At 47.5% G+C, this 12743-nt stretch overlaps 1 protein-coding gene across 8 annotated transcripts in view; it reads right to left on the minus strand.

The window, feature by feature from the left end:
- Positions 1–4126: 4126 nt before the first annotated feature.
- The window catches only part of LOC147169204 (protein phosphatase 1 regulatory subunit 29-like), a 102986-nt gene continuing 94369 nt past the window's right edge, over positions 4127–12743 (minus strand). For all 8 annotated transcript variants that reach the window (XM_086083972.1, XM_086083974.1, XM_086083970.1 and 5 more), the window contains 4 exons: positions 8417–8830; positions 7404–7553; positions 6334–7328; positions 4127–5907 (listed from right to left, as the gene is read on the minus strand). In XM_086083972.1, the coding sequence (XP_085940098.1) occupies positions 4374–5907; positions 6334–7328; positions 7404–7553; positions 8417–8587 (2850 nt within the window). In that variant the 5' untranslated portion in view covers positions 8588–8830 and the 3' untranslated portion in view covers positions 4127–4373. The remainder of the gene's footprint in view (positions 5908–6333; positions 7329–7403; positions 7554–8416; positions 8831–12743) is intronic.

Consider the following 12743-nt stretch of genomic DNA (forward strand, 5'->3'; position numbering starts at 1 on the left):
GGGTCAAATTGACCGATTTAAGTAAAAAATAAAGATGAACTGGGAGGATTTTAAATGGGTCAATTTGACCCATTTTAATAAAATCAAGATGAATTACAATGATTTTTTTAAAAAAGGGGCCAAATTGATCCACTAAAGTTAAAGTGGGACGAATGGTGAGAACTTTTAAATGGGTCAAATTGACCCCCTGTAGCACAATCAAGAAGCATCATTTGGATTTCTATTAACAAAATGACAAGTTCAACGAATAATTGATTAGCAATACGTGAAGACGATTTAAATGGGTCAATTTGACCCGCAACAGGGTGGGTGGCAGACTGATGCAGTTTGCATTCGATGAACCAGGAGAGGATTTGACCTTTTTTTTACGCCAGAAAAAAGTTTTTTTTTTTTTTTCATACACATTCATAAATTGTGGGATATATTTTACCAGATCATAAATCTATTAACGCGAGGGGATTTACGACTCTCCTGCGGGCTGCGGGGCGAGCGAGCTGGCGGCCTTGGAGGTGGTCTGCCTCAGATTACATGGACGACGTTACATATTGAATGTCAAGGCATGATAAACGAGCGGCCACATTTGCTGGAAGGTGAGGCTAACTTTAGCCGTGGTTATCAGCTGTGTGCCGGGGGGGCGTGATTAGGATAGAGGGGACGGAGAGTGGGGGGGGGGGGGGGGGGGGCAGGTCAGGTGGGGCTCCCAAGTCAACACCAGTGAGGACCCCCGGCCAACCTCGGGTACGAAACATTCAAGAATTTCCAGCATTTGGACCTCTTGTGTGCTAAACATGCGAAACAAAACAAAATGCTAACAGAACGCTAACAAAATACGACACAAATAGTGACGGCATGAAATGAAGGCATTTTGCTACCTTTTCTCAAAAGATGCATTTCAAGAAACTTGGAGGGATGTCACTTTTTCAGGGAAGCCATTTTAAAATGAAACCCATAGAGATGAAACCAAGTAGGATATTTAGCTAACGTTTCTCCTTCAGTTTACCAGAATGTGTTTGGGATTAGCTTAGCGGCGAGCTGCAGCTAGTTGCTAGCAACTCTCCGCTAAATCTGGTGTCTTATTATAACAAAATGCTAACAGAACGCTAACAGAACGCTAACAGAACGCTAACAAAATACGACACAAGTAGTGACGGCATGAAATGAAGGCATTTTGCTACCTTTTCTCAAAAGATGCATTTCAAGAAACTTGGAGGGATGTCACGTTTTCAGGGAAGCCATTTTAAAATGAAACCCATCGAGAGATGAAACCAAGTAGGATCTTTAGCTAACGTTTCTCCTTCAGTTTACCAGAACGTGTTTAGGATTAGCTTAGCGGCGAGCTGCAGCTAGTTGCTAGCAACTCTCCGCTAAAATCTGGTGTCTTATTATAACATAAGAGTTTTTTTGTTGTTTTTATTAATTAGTGATTGAAGTGCGCTAATTGCTGCTGCGGCTAGCCTGACAAATAAACGGGTCCTCGAGTGCAGGACTCGTTTCGATCTCAGCCAATACGCAAGTGATGCGGGGCACACGTTACAGTGCCCCACGAGAGATAGCAGATGAGGCACATATCTTAGATTTCATACGGAATAATCATTCAATCGTGACACTCGTGCAGTCGTTTCCTTTTTTTTGTATCATCCGTTCCGCTCGCAGGGCGCGGTGCCATCTGCCCCTCGGGTTGTCGTGATTGGCATGTCATTTCTTTACGGGGGGGCAAACGTGATTATGTTCTGAATAAGCAACAACAAGCTCGGTTAAAAAAAAAATAAAAAAAAAATCACAATGGGAACAGTCAGAGGAAAATTGACAATCGGCCAGAAAGCCAAAGTGAAATCAAAGCAACCCTGAGAGCACTTTGGTCCGCAGCAGGCTTGTGGTGTGTTGGGAGGTAGAGTGACACTCGGGCCTTCGCTACACTTACGCTCCAATTTTACCCCGCGACGCTTCAACTTGACATGTTTTCTATGAAGCATCTCGAGGTGGAAAATGCATCATGATTTTTTATTTTTTTTTACACAAGCTTCACCGATCGACGTTTTTTTAAAACGTTTGCCCTGGACTCAAGTTTCAGCAATCCCTTTTATGGCATTTTTGCAGACACCGCTATCATTACAGGATGCACAAAATAATGTCTCAAGGACCCACTGCCGGAATTGAACAAAGTCGCCGATGGTTTTAGTGCTTTAACAAACTTATCATAGGGAATTTGCCCAAATGAACCCCTAATGAGAATTCGGCCGATTGCCAGATTCGATGAATCTTCATACCATATATTCAAGTATCAGTAACATCGTTGGAAAGCTATCGAAAAAAATAGCACCCTGCGCCAGTTTGAACAATAAACATGAAATTGGGTGGATTCGTCTGGCATAACAGGACGCATGGAAGGTCTCGAGGACCCAGGTCCCAAAATTGAACAAGAAGTCAAACATTTTGGATTGAAGCAGCTTTTTTTTTTTGGTGTCGATTCCAAGGCTTGTACTTGGATAAATTCTGAGTTGCAATTTTGGTCCAAAATGGGCCCCAATCATAATGAGGTGTCCGAGACAGATGGCGACAGTGAATTAAGATGTCGAACCCAGGCAAAGTGTGCTGCTACAAGTGAATATTTGGAGGATTTGGAAATAAAAACTCACATTAAAAAAAATACAAAATAAATCTGTCCCAATACTAATTTGACCCCGACGTGTAAACTTTGGCAAAGACACCAATCATAACATCATTAAACAGGAAGTCGGCCATTTTTACTTGAATCAGCCATTTTGGGCCATTATAGGTCTCTTATTTTGTGCTCACTTATTTCACTCAAATGAGGTCCAATCGAAACCAGGTATCCGATCCGAGACAGATGAGCGAGCTAAATTGTTAAGATTTACGTCTTGATGTCTAAGATGTCTAAATTAAACATTTTCGCCCCGTTCCGTTCCGTCTTCAATTCCGCTTATCCGGGGTCGGGTCGCGGGGGCAGCAGCTTTAGCAGGGAAGCCCAGACTTCCCTCTCCCCAGCCACTTCAGCCAGCTCCTCCGATGGGATCCCAAGGCGTTCCCAGGCCAGCCGTGAGACGTAGTCTCTCCAGCGTGTCCTGGGTCGTCCCCGGGGTAATTTTCGCCCCATTTTTCTATTAAAACCCCTTTAAATAAGGGTGCCGAGAAACAAAAAAAATCTGCCCCGATAGACACAAAAATTGGCAGCCATGTCTATCACAGCAGGAGGTATGAAAAAGTCCCTCGAACCCATGCCTGAAATTGAATATTAGTTTGATGGAGCCTTTACCAGAAAAAAAAAAATCCATCAAAAGCCATCACTGTGGCTTGGGTATTTTCGATAATGATTTGTTTTTCGAAATAAATTTGCATGCGCTTGCTGTCGGGATGCAAAGCAGCTCTACCGAGCTCGGAAGATGCTAGCAACAGACAACCCAATCCAGTTTTCCTGCCCACACGCACGCAGCGCCGAAATCGATACGCGGCCTAATTGCCAGCGCGAACAATTAGCCCGATAACCATCGCGCCTGCCGTCCTTTAGCCGCCGCCTCTGCCGCCGCACAAGAGCGAGCGAGCGAGCGAGCGACTATTCTCCAACAAACCCGCCTAATTCCTCATCCTGCTGGCTCATTATCTCGCTAAATGGTGCTCGCTCGTGTAGGAGGAGCAGGTGTTGGCGGTGCGGCGGAACGATTGTTGGGTGAGCGTTGGTTTGATGGAATTAGAGGGGAAGCGGGAGCAAACATGCCGGCTTAAGCCAAGAAAGGGGCGGCTGCTGGCGGAGAGATAGCTCGGCTTCACCGTGCCCCTGGTAATGAGGTAGTTTGTAAAAAAAAAAGAAGAAAAGAAAAGAAAAAGAAAAAAAGAAAAATCACCTTTGTTGAGCTCATAGGTGTCTGAAACTGAAGAACCCCAGAACCAGGTTCGACCCACTGCAGCACTTTAGGCAGCCTAATAACGGGCGTCTGCTTCGTGTTTCTCTCTTAACGGATTGGTCTTCCATTTTCGTTTCTTCAGCAGATAACGGATGATAGGCTAGCCCCAAAAATTTGCAAATACCAAATATTGAATATGCAATAGTTCATTGTAATCGGATGAGGTGACCCCCCGCATTGATATGATTTTTACAGTCATTACGATGTCGCAAATGAGTTTGCCAACCCTGGTTTAGCTCATCAGTGTTGAGCGCCTGCGAGGACCAAAGCGCCCATCGGGAGGCAGTCAAAATTAACAACATCCAAACATTTTACAAAGAAAATATACACCCTTAACCTTCCCTCCAATGGGGGAATTTAGATGAAATGTGTCCTGCTACATTATAATCCACTTTTTTTTTTTTTAGTCTGCTGTTGGCCTCCAAGCTTTCCTTTGATACTATTTGACTCCGCTTACAGCTTCTGCTGTGCGGAAACGCCTTTCCAGTAGTCTAAAATGTCGTGAAGGTCCTCGTCCTTGGCGAACTGCACCTTCTTGCGCAGAGCGTGGCCCGCCGCGATGTAAGATGCTTCTTCCCGGGGGCTCTTCTTGTACGGGCGAAATCGCTCCCAGATCCGCAGCGTGCTCTCCGACGAGTACTCGGGACTGGAAGAGTACCCCGAGTTGTAGTGGTGGTGGTGGCGCGCGGGCGACAGCTGCGAGTAGGCGGCCGTGGCGTCCCTCTTGGAGCGCCCAAGTGGTTTGAGGAAGGACACCTTTTGGGACGGCGAGGGCGACTCGCTGCCGCCCTCGTAGTAGAGCGCGGGGAAGGAATGGCGGTGTTCCGAGCTGTGGTAATCGGGCTGAACCTCCAGGTGGTGGTGCTGCTGCTGCTGCTGCAGACCAGGACTTGGACCAGAACCAGACGCCCCACCTCGACCTCCATTTCCGTTACTACATGCCATGCCACCGCCATTCACGTTCCCTCCGCCGCTCCCGTTGACGCCCCCCATTCCGTTGCAGCCCCCGACTCCGCCACGCACCGGGCTGCTTTTTTCCAAAGGGTACTTGGGCGGATCGCTACGCTTCTCGGCAGCATCCGCATTGAACACACGGCCGCTCTTGACCGCTCCGCCGGCGGCAGGGGCTCCACAACGGTTCTTGGACACAGCGGTGTCTGCGCTCAACTGCCTCTGAAGGGGCCGCACCGCATTGGCCGGGGGTGGGTCACGGTACGGAGGGGAAAGGAACCCCCCGCCGCTGATACCCGGTCGCTCTGACAGGGGCATCACCAGGGGCACTGGGGCCATGGAGGGAGGAAGAGGTTTCATGTGTAGCTGAGGATGAGCTTGAGGGTGTGGAGGGGCTTGAGCTTGAGGGTGGGACTTCGGGTGCACCTTTGGGGAAGAGGCCATGACTTGATCTCCTGAAGCCAGAGGCAGCAGGTTCCGCGGGTGAGACGTCATGCAAACTGGAGCTTGCGGTTGGGCATTCGCATTCTCCACAGCATTAGAGGAGGCATCCAGTTTTAGGGCATCAATGCAGTTGTTGATGATCTGGTTCACTTTGTCCACCTCCTTGGCGATGGTGGAGATCTCAGACGCCGAGCCGCGGCCATCGTCGTCGGAATCCTCCACAACGTCCGCTCCGTTTTCAGCTCCAGTGCCTCTCATATCCAAAACAACCTCCCCGCCTGCGCTCAGCGCGACCCTCTCCGCCTCTCGACCCTCCCCGACCCCTCCTGCAGTCCTCACGTCCATGTAGCTCCCCTTGGCGCCCATGGCCTCGGAAAAGGCGCTGGCCATCTTTTCCACCTGTGGTAAACTGGAGAGGCGGGAGGAAGTGGTGTTGGCCGAGCCGTGGAGCATTCCCGTGCTGGAGGAGGCCGACGGGGGCAACTTGCTGCCTGCCGCCCCTCCGTGGTGGTGCTGGTGGTGGGCCTGATCCTGGAGGCGCTGCATGGCGGCTGGGTCGTTGGCCACTGCCGCTGCCGCCTCTGGGCCATACCTGAGAGGTGAAAGATATCACATATCGTTATTTGGGTTTTAAATGGGACATATTCCGGGAATGACTTTTTAATTGCTCTTTTTTTTTTCCTTCCCGATTTGTAATTTGGTAAAGGCTAATGGACAAGATCCCCCCCACACACACTCATACTCAAGCCTTATCCTCTGTCTGGATCTGATGCAAGACATGTTTACATTTATGATCATTCAGATTTGAAATTTGTAGGATTACTCATGATATTTAACCCATTAGCTTGTCTTTGTTCCAAATTTAAGCAGCAATTTACACATAGGTGAAAACTGATGGTGAGACCGATAATCATCAAGATTTTTGCTACTGTAACAGTGATGCGAAATTTCGAGCCGGCGCCCACTTTTGGACTCTGACCCTAAATTTAGAAGAGAACTTATGTAAGAGCTCCCATACCTCATCTCCAGAATAGTTTTCTTCACACTCAAAGCTTTCTTCTTCTCCTCCTGCATGCGTCGCCGTCGGAGACAGTAGTAGACAAAGCCCAGTACGATGACCATCCCGAAGAGACACCCCAGAATGGTCATGATATAGTGCGTGGTGGTGGATGGGTTGCTGTGAGGGTCCGCCGGTTCCATAGCCCGCGTGGTGAAGGTCAGGCAAGTGTGGTTGTAGCGCTGGGACTTTCCTACCGAGGCCACGCAGTAAGTGTAGTTGGTGTGCGGCCGGAGTTTATCCAAAGTTATCACCTCCCTTTTGTTCTTCAGAGGCATGATGTCCGCCACGAAGGTGCGGTTGTACTGCGACATGACGTACATCTTGCTGTAGGGTCGTGGTATCTGCACCACCACGGAGGCACTGAAAAGGGACACGGTCTGGAGCTTCATTGAAATCTGGTGGTTGTGGGTTGGGTCAGGGGTGGACGAAAAGCTCGGCAGGGGGTACAGGCCAGGGTCTGGGTTGTCCAAACCCATACCGGAGCCATCCAGTTCTGGGCCGGTTGATGAAATGCCAGGAATGATTACGCCGTCATGACACCGGGTGGAAAGAATGACTCGGGCGTTCCTCCCGTGCCCCGGCGAGGGTCCCAGAAGGGGGTAACTATTGAGCTCGCGGGGGGTCTCGCACTGCAGGCGGTCATAGGTGTGCGTGACGTTGTTGAAGGCTTCCAGCCAGGTGAGGAAGCTGTACAGGTCACAGCCGCAGTGAAAAGGGTTCCCGGCAAGCTCGCACACCAGCAGCCGGTTGAGGACGGTGAAGGTGGACGGGTCAAGGCGGGCCAGCTTGTTGGATGACAGATCCAGGCTACTGAGGCTGGGGCTCTCCCAGAAGGCATTGGTGGAGATGACCTCAATAAGGTTGTGCTGAAGGAAGAGGCACTGCATCCGGCCCAGGCCTCGTAGCATGCCCTCCGTCAGGTTGGTCAGCTTGTTGTAACCCAGCTGGAGAACCTGGATCCAAACGCAATATCGAAATTGGTCACAATCTTTGTTTCAACAACACAATATAGACGAGCAGTACAAAACCTGAAGGTTGGCCTGTCCGGCAAAGGCCCCGTCCTCGATGTAGCTGATATCGTTTTTGGTGAGGTTGAGGTCAGTGAGGTTGGTGAAGCGGTACATGGAGGTGAGGAGCACAGCCTTCAGCTTGTTCTCGTTCAGTCTCAGGTCGTGAACCTGTAAGGCGAATTCAGTCAGATCGCTTGTCAACCGAATTTTCAGTCACCGCCTACAGGGACCTTTAAGTTAGGGGTTCATTAAGTTCTCTGTGGGGCTTCAGTATGCTTCGAGGCCTAACCAAAGCCTAGACCACAAAGTCTTATCTAGAATCGGCAGTCAAATTGTTTGTCAGTCAAATCACAGGTAAAGATTACAATATCTGGTAATTACAGGCAGTCTCTCATGCATTTAGCAACCGTTCTTAGCCCCCGAGATCCTACAAGATTGTGTCCTCACGGTTGAATAGCTGACAGGTTGTCTGGAGCATAACCCAATCTATTATGGCTGATAGGAGAGGTCAAACCTACACTGGTCACCAGTCAATCACAGATAGATAGATCACAGTAGCTGGTGACCCCGTCCCAGTCAGACCCAACCCTGTTTAACATCTTAGATCAGATGAGATCTCTGGCTAGCGTGTCCCTAAATGAACAAAAGAAGGCAATTTTGCAGTGGCCCAGCCAGAGTCCAGACCAGTGGTGGGCAAACTCCGTCCTCGAGGGCCGCAGTCCTGCAGGTTTTGGATGTTTCCCTGCTCCAACGCAGCTGATTCCAATCAACAGAATTTGTTATCAGGCTTATGTCGAGCTTGCAGATGAGCCGATCATATATCAGCTGTGTTGGAGAAGGGAAACATCCCAAAACCTGCAGGACTCCGGCCCTCGAGGACCAAGTGTGCCCACCCCCTGGTTCTAGACCTAACTTCTATTACTAATTGGTGGGGTGCCAAGAGGAAACCACAGACTCTTAGCCAAAGACAAAGAAAAAAAACGTAAAGAGATCAGAGTTGAAGAGGTCGTAAGGCAGAACGGGCTACTGACCGTGCTGTTGATATGCTGGGGTATGGTCTCGTATGGCGGTTGGTTCTGACTGCAAATCGCCAGCCAAACGTAGCCTTTGTCCCCCTCGATAAGCCAGCAGTCTCCGCTGACTACGGTGGGAAGCCGGAGGAACAGTAACCCTGGGAGGAGCAGGAGATAGAGGAGCGCCATCGTCAGGACGGGAAGTCTAAAAAAAAAAAAAGACGGAGCTCGGAGGAACTTGAAGGGGGGCTGCGGTAAGGCGCGAGAAAAATTTGGGGTCGTCTTCGTGGCGATTAGAAAGCGGCTTCCAGTATCGTCCCCATTTTAGGTGTTCCACGTGCAAAGGTTCTGGAGACGGTCCCGCCAGCTGCTACTCATGGCCTCGGAACCAGGCCCACGTCCTGACCAACCCGGAGAGAGTCCACAGCCGGTCTAGCAACAGAGAAAACGTGACAAAATGTATTAAAAACTGACAAGTTTATTTCCCACCCATCAAATGTGAATTTTAAAAAACCCAAACTTTTGCTTTGCTCAAGCGCTATTCATTTATGAGATTCCACAAGTCTCCAATAACGGCGCGGAAAGTCACTTTTCAGAAAAATGGTGACCAGAGGGGGTTGGACGGTTCACTAAATCTTTGCTGCAATGCACTCGCTCCGCCCCAGTTGATTCATTAACGGAAGTTTCACGAGACACCACACATCCCCCCCCCCCCCCCCCCCCCCCCCCCCGCTTACACCCACCACTCACAAAACAGAGCAATTGCAACCAGAAAAAAAATGAGCCAAGTGTTCTGTAACTGTTTATCCTTTGTGGATTTGCATCCAAGATCGGCAAATAGCTTTTATTGAGACACCTGAAAAGTGTTTTAAATTGTGAAAAAAAAATGCATCCACATTGCGTGTCGTTCAAATTGGGGGAAGGGGCCGGGGGGGGGGGGGGGGGGGATGATGGGGTGAGGGTGGAAAATCCTGGCAAGCTATAATCCCTTCGAGGTAATACTAAATCCATTAGTGGCTACAATTGTACCATTAAAACTCAATAAAGCCTGCAGGTAAAACACATTTTAATGTCAAGATGGCTTTTTTACGCAAGCTAATTAGTCACCTTCAACATATCGCAGGCACACACGTGTTTACATACCGCGCGGCGATAAAAATGCAAATGGTGGCCACCGCGAAGGCATCATTTTTTACGTTCCGTTCCGTTCCGTCTTCAATTCCGCTTATCCGGGGTCGGGTCGCGGGGGCAGCAGCTTTAGCAGGGAAAGCCCAGACTTCCCTCTCCCCAGCCACTTCAGCCAGCTCCTCCGACGGGATCCCAAGGCGTTCCCAGGCCAGCCGCGAGACGTAGTCTCTCCAGCGTGTCCTGGGTCGTCCCCGGGGCCTCCTGCCGGTAGGACATGCCCGGAACACCTCCCCAGGGAGGCGCCCAGGAGGCATCCGAACCAGATGCCCCAGCCACCTCAACTGGTTCCTCTCAACGTGGAACGAAGAAATTCAAGTCTCTTACATTACCCTCTTTAGCATTTTTATTTCATCTTATGTTCACAAGTCTTTTTTTTTACGTAATTATTATTATTATTTTTTTTGTAAATTCTAAAACGGGGAAGACGGGCTCCTTGTAATTTGCATGTTTGCGTCAACGGGGACGCTTGCTGACATTTAGCTGTTCACCTTCCTTGCGGGGGATTAGCCGCGGATTAGCCGCTAATTGGCCGTAAAATATGATGAGAGTCATCGTGGCGATTCAAAACTCTTTTAATGGTTTAGATTGCCTTCCGCGGCGAAGTTGAATGACAGGAGGACGAGATAATGACGGCGCGTTCAAGAACACTCCAGAAACAAAAGTGACTCAATCGCATTTGATATTTATTGATACCTTTTTGTGGATCATCTTTCTTTCCGAACCCATTGCTCTATCCTCTGACCGCACACACTGCACACTTGGACCCAAAGGCAAGGCAATTGCTTGGGGCCCCCCCTTAGCCAGCGGGGGCCCCCCAGAGGTGCAACAGATTTGACACAAACCGCATATCCTTAACATTAGCAGTGCAGCAATGACAATTGACCTCAAATTCCCTGAGTCAGGTGTGTGTGTGTGGGGGGGGGGGGGGGGGGGGGGTTACATAAAAAAAATAATAATAAAAAAAGCATGTATAGTAAGGTTGATTATTAATATGATTATTTTTATGAATGATCATGAATAGTAGTAAAGCTTTTAATTAAAAAGATTTTTTTTTTTATACGACCAAAACAACAAAATGACCAAGGCGCTTTTTTTTTTAAGCAACCATGTTTATTTTACCTGTTTAAAAAAAAGAAAAGAAAAACAACCAAATATAGTGAGACTTTTTTTTTTAAACAACTATGTATAGTAAGGTTTTTATTTTTTTTAAATGACCAGTTTTTTAAAAACGACCATGTATATATAGTAAGGCGTGTTTTTTTTTTTTTACGACTATATATAATGAGGCGTTTTTGTTTAAAAGGACCATGTATAGTCATTAACAAATATCAGTAAATTATCACAAAATAAATTTATAAAAATATTTTATTAAACAATGTTTAGCAAATTAAAACGGCCATTTATAGTAAGGCTTTTTTTTTTTAACGACCATGCGATGACTAATGCCATTTTTCCTGTTTTCTGACTCAGAAGGATTCTCGCTCAAGTTGAACTCCAGCAGCCCGACGAGAAACACCGCAAAACTCGGATGGTTTTCCGATCAATCGGGACAACTCGGCGGCAGACGCGCTGCAACCATTGCACATCCAGATGTGGCAGGCCCATCTGTCTGCTTTCGAATAAGCAAAAAAACGCAATCTTTGCGCCCGCACCCCTGGCTCGCACCTTGTCGTCAGCGTATCAGCTGCATGTCGCGATGACTTGATGTCAAGCGGAAAGCAACGGGCGCGCGAGTGACGTCTGGAGTTGTTGTTTTCTTTTTCTCCGATATGACAACGGCGACATTTATTCCGCCTGGCCGGCGTGAACGATGAGTCCATTAAGCGCTCGCTTGTTTACTGACTGACGCTCGCTGACGGTCATTAGTTTACTTTTGCATCAGATCTGTTCTGCCGTAACGATGCCGACTGAATCTATTTGATTGCCGATGCTCGACTTTGAGTTGCTCTGCATTGATTTAATCCAATTGATCTGGCGGCTTGTCGCCAAATCACAACCTGACAACCTTTTTTGCGTCGCTCTCCGCTTGCTCTTTTATTATCGTTGCTTTTATTTTGACAGGAAGCGCGCGGCAGGCTTATTTCGCCGCCTTTTCTTCTATAATGAGCTTCTCTTTGTGCTTAATTACTGTCTGTCACAGCAGTGCTTTAATTAAAAGTTGTCAGGGTTTTTTTTTTTCTTCCGTCTCTTTCTCCCCTCAAGCGAATGACAAGTTCCCCGAAGTGGCTGACAAGGTCCACTGACAAAATAAAAATGGGTTTGGTCTTTTTCAAGACTTGCTCGCCACTTCATCATCAGTCTTGTGGGATCTGATACAATTCTGAACCTGTGGTTTCATTTTGATTTTATTCGCTAAATATTAGGGGCGGGAATCTTTGAATGTCTCACGATTCGATTCGATTCCGATTATTGGGTGTGCGGTTCGATTCAGATTCGATTTTCGGGAGAAAAAAAATTAAATAAACAAAATAATAATAATAAAAGAGCAATGATGATGACATTTCCGAATGAACAATACTGAGCTCTTAAAAAAGAAAAAAAAGAAAAAAAAAAGATTCGATTTTCGATTCAAAATGATTTGATTGACAATGATTTTTGCTTCAATTATAGATGTTCAAGAAATCGTAATGATCTACTCCAGTCTGACTCGCTAATGCTAATTAGCGCGCTACTCGCGGCACTTTTATCACTCAAAAGAACAGCTCAACGCTGCAAAAAAACAAACATTTTTATTGGAATAACTTAAACGTGACTTTTTTCTTCTACTCTCTAATGTGGCTACAACTTAACAGCGTATCAGACCGCATGGAAACCACACTGTCCTTAAGTGGCCAAATCGGGGTACAACATGCACAGCGCTCCCAATAAAGGCACACACAAACAAAGGGAAGACAATATAAAATAATTTAAATAAAATCGATTTTGGGACATTTCAAATCTATTCTGAATCGCGCCAAATGAGAATCGCGATTCTTATGAGAATCGATTTTTGGGCACTTCCTAGTAAATATGTACTACTACCCATAACATTCATCTATTTTAACCTAACCCTACACCAGTGGTCCCCAACCACCGGTTAGGCCACAGGCTATTTTGCACTGGGCTGCACAAATGTATGCTGTCAAAAAAAAAAAAGGCATTTGAAAGGGGGGGGGGG

The sequence above is a fragment of the Leptonotus elevatus genome, chromosome 8 (genome assembly GCF_054856555.1).
Source record: "Leptonotus elevatus isolate MCC_2025b chromosome 8, RoL_Lele_1.0, whole genome shotgun sequence".
Classification (NCBI taxonomy): Eukaryota; Metazoa; Chordata; class Actinopteri; order Syngnathiformes; family Syngnathidae; genus Leptonotus; species Leptonotus elevatus.